The 2528-nt window shown below is 49.3% G+C and overlaps 1 protein-coding gene across 1 annotated transcript in view; it reads right to left on the reverse strand.

Moving 5' to 3' along the window:
- The window catches only part of T265_04785 (hypothetical protein), a gene marked incomplete at both ends in the record, with an annotated part of 11038 nt that extends 10935 nt beyond the window's left edge, over nucleotides 1-103 (reverse strand). Inside the window, one exon of the mRNA XM_009169610.1 lies at nucleotides 1-103. This exon is cut by the window's left edge and continues 238 nt beyond it. Within this exon, the coding sequence (XP_009167874.1) occupies nucleotides 1-55 (55 nt within the window).
- Between the last annotated feature and the right edge of the window lie 2425 nt (nucleotides 104-2528).

Consider the following 2528-nt stretch of genomic DNA (forward strand, 5'->3'; position numbering starts at 1 on the left):
TGTCGTCTTCCTGGATGGGGACCCCGAGACGGGCCACATCAATGGCTAGAGACATTGTCAGACATGGCCCAGTCGCGCCCTCAATGGCGCTCGTGCATCCAAGCTATTGCCTTCAATGCATAGCTCCTTTTCCAACCCCTTCACCACTTGACAGCCCACTGACAGTACTGGATTTATGCACCAATTTACCAGCTCGCGCGTGCAATGCGCAGCTACCTACCCCCCCCCCCCCAATCATCGGTGAACGAAACTGTGGCAGCTACAACCAGTGTACGAGTACGCGGTTCTTACAGCTGACAATGATGATGATGATGACGATTGTGTGCGCATTCACGACGATCTTTGAACGAGGGTCGCAAACCAACAACAGTTTCTTCAATCAGTATTTTTCCAGATATTTCCAGAGCTCAAAAGTACTTACCTAAGTTGATGCACAAACAGTCCAAAAGTAAAAGAACTTATACACCACGGTCAGTTGCACGGGGGTTTGTTAAATAAAATTCATGCTCATAGCTTTCGGAAGAGATGACAAATCCATAGATTGCCACTTTCCGCTACGAATAGACTGGACCTTACCGTGGTGTGACGGTTTGTGCTGGGAGTGTCCTCGCAACACTCGCAGATTCTCTCGTACCAAGTTGGCCAATGGTTAGGGGTCTGACTAACACAGTCTTCTGATCCTCCAGGTGAGGGTTGCAACATATGTGGCGATGTGTTCAATAAAAATGGAAATGTACTTGCATTTCCCGCCAAACATCGCTGCCCTACAGTTAGGCTTTTGAGCCAAATGCTTTGGTTGAGGACCGTAATCGCCGTCCCGTCTAGGTGTGGGCACCCTGGCAATATCCCAGCCCACGTACACCCAAGATACTTATGTTTAACAATAAACAAATGTAACATCGGCCGTTGAGTGGTACCATCAGCCAGGTTACCTTGCCCGCTGTATACAGCAGGGTGGGTATGCGAAGACAGGCTACTACTGACGTCTCCCTTCTTTCCCTTTTACACACTTTTTCTCCCACCTTCATCACCTCATTGGAATCCCAGCACCTACAACTGACGACTCTGTTCGTCCTGCAACTGTCTTGCAAGCAACATGTGCTGGTCACATGGCGCCGACATCCTCGGGTATCTCGAAATCAATCTTCAAGCCTCGACGCCCAGTCTGCTTGGCCTACTTCAATATCCGCACTCTGAAGCAAGCAAGCCAACAAGCTGCTCTTGCTCTCACACTGGACTCGCGTAGTATTGATGTGTGCCGTGTATCAGAAACAATAATTCTAGATGCAAGCACAGTGGTGAGCTAACCGCCTTACCAATCTCCAGTCATTTCTGACTACCAACATGTGGTTATCCAGAGGCCGCTGCGGAGTTAGTATCATCCTAACACACCTGGCGGAAGGATCGTCGCTTGACTGGATTTCGGTGTCATAGAACTTGTCTTCGATGTCGCAAGAGCTAGGGTCGTTTAGGGCGGGAACAGACACGATAAACACACAGCGATCAACTTCTCGCTGTTCACGGACGCTGTCCTCATAAAAAAACACAGGCGACTATCAGCGGATATCCCATCAAGAAGGGATGATTTCGACTTAAGACGATACCAATCCCTGCACACGCTGCCGCAGTGGCCTCCGGGTCGCCATAGTTGTGCAGTCGGAAGCGAATGGAGTTAGAAGCGAATGGCGGTTAGCACAGCCGATATGCCCGCATCTCGAATTCTTCTTTTGATACATACACACATCAATGTCAAGCAAGTCCAGCACAAGATGTAGAATGGCTTGCCTGCTCGCTTCAGAGTGCGGGCATTAAACCCAGACAGAGGCTGGGTGTCGAAGCTTGAAGATTGATTTCGAGATACCTAAGGATGTCGGCACCGGATGACGCGCCATGTTGCTGCCAAAACCGAAGTCATCGGTCCTAACTGATGGGGCTACAAGGAGAGTCATTAATGGGGTAGGGAGAGGGAAGAGAAAAAGTGCATGAAAGAGAAAGAAGGAAAGCGTCAGCAGTCACAACGGTAAAATCCAGTGGCTTCAACCAGGTCACTTTATTTATTTCATAGACCAAGGGGGTAAAGCGAAAGCAAGCTACTGCTGATGCCCGTCTTCTTTCTCTTTGACGCATTCGTTCTCCCGATAGTTGTTTCTTGTACATCGTGTCTGCTTATGCCCCCAGCAGACCATAGCTGACTCTCTCAAAGGGTCTCTTACGACTTTTAAGCGCCTTGTTGCAGTGGGGTGATAGCACAGATAATGTTGTGGTTGACAGAGACGCGAATTCGCAAATGGGTGGACATAGCGATGCTGAGACACAAGTGGTTGGTCCTCCTGAACTGGAATTCAGACATGGATAACGGCGAACACCCACTGTGGTCATGTACTGCCTACAGGCCATTTTTGTGCAGTACTAACTTCCGAAACATAGCCATCAACAACGACAGCATGACATCAGCGTCCAACACAAATGCTTCACTGCCGAGCGACACATGCATTTCAGCTGATCCGCGCGACCAATCCCAATAAACC

The sequence above is a fragment of the Opisthorchis viverrini genome (assembly GCF_000715545.1).
Source record: "Opisthorchis viverrini unplaced genomic scaffold opera_v5_82, whole genome shotgun sequence".
Taxonomy (NCBI): Eukaryota; Metazoa; Platyhelminthes; class Trematoda; order Opisthorchiida; family Opisthorchiidae; genus Opisthorchis; species Opisthorchis viverrini.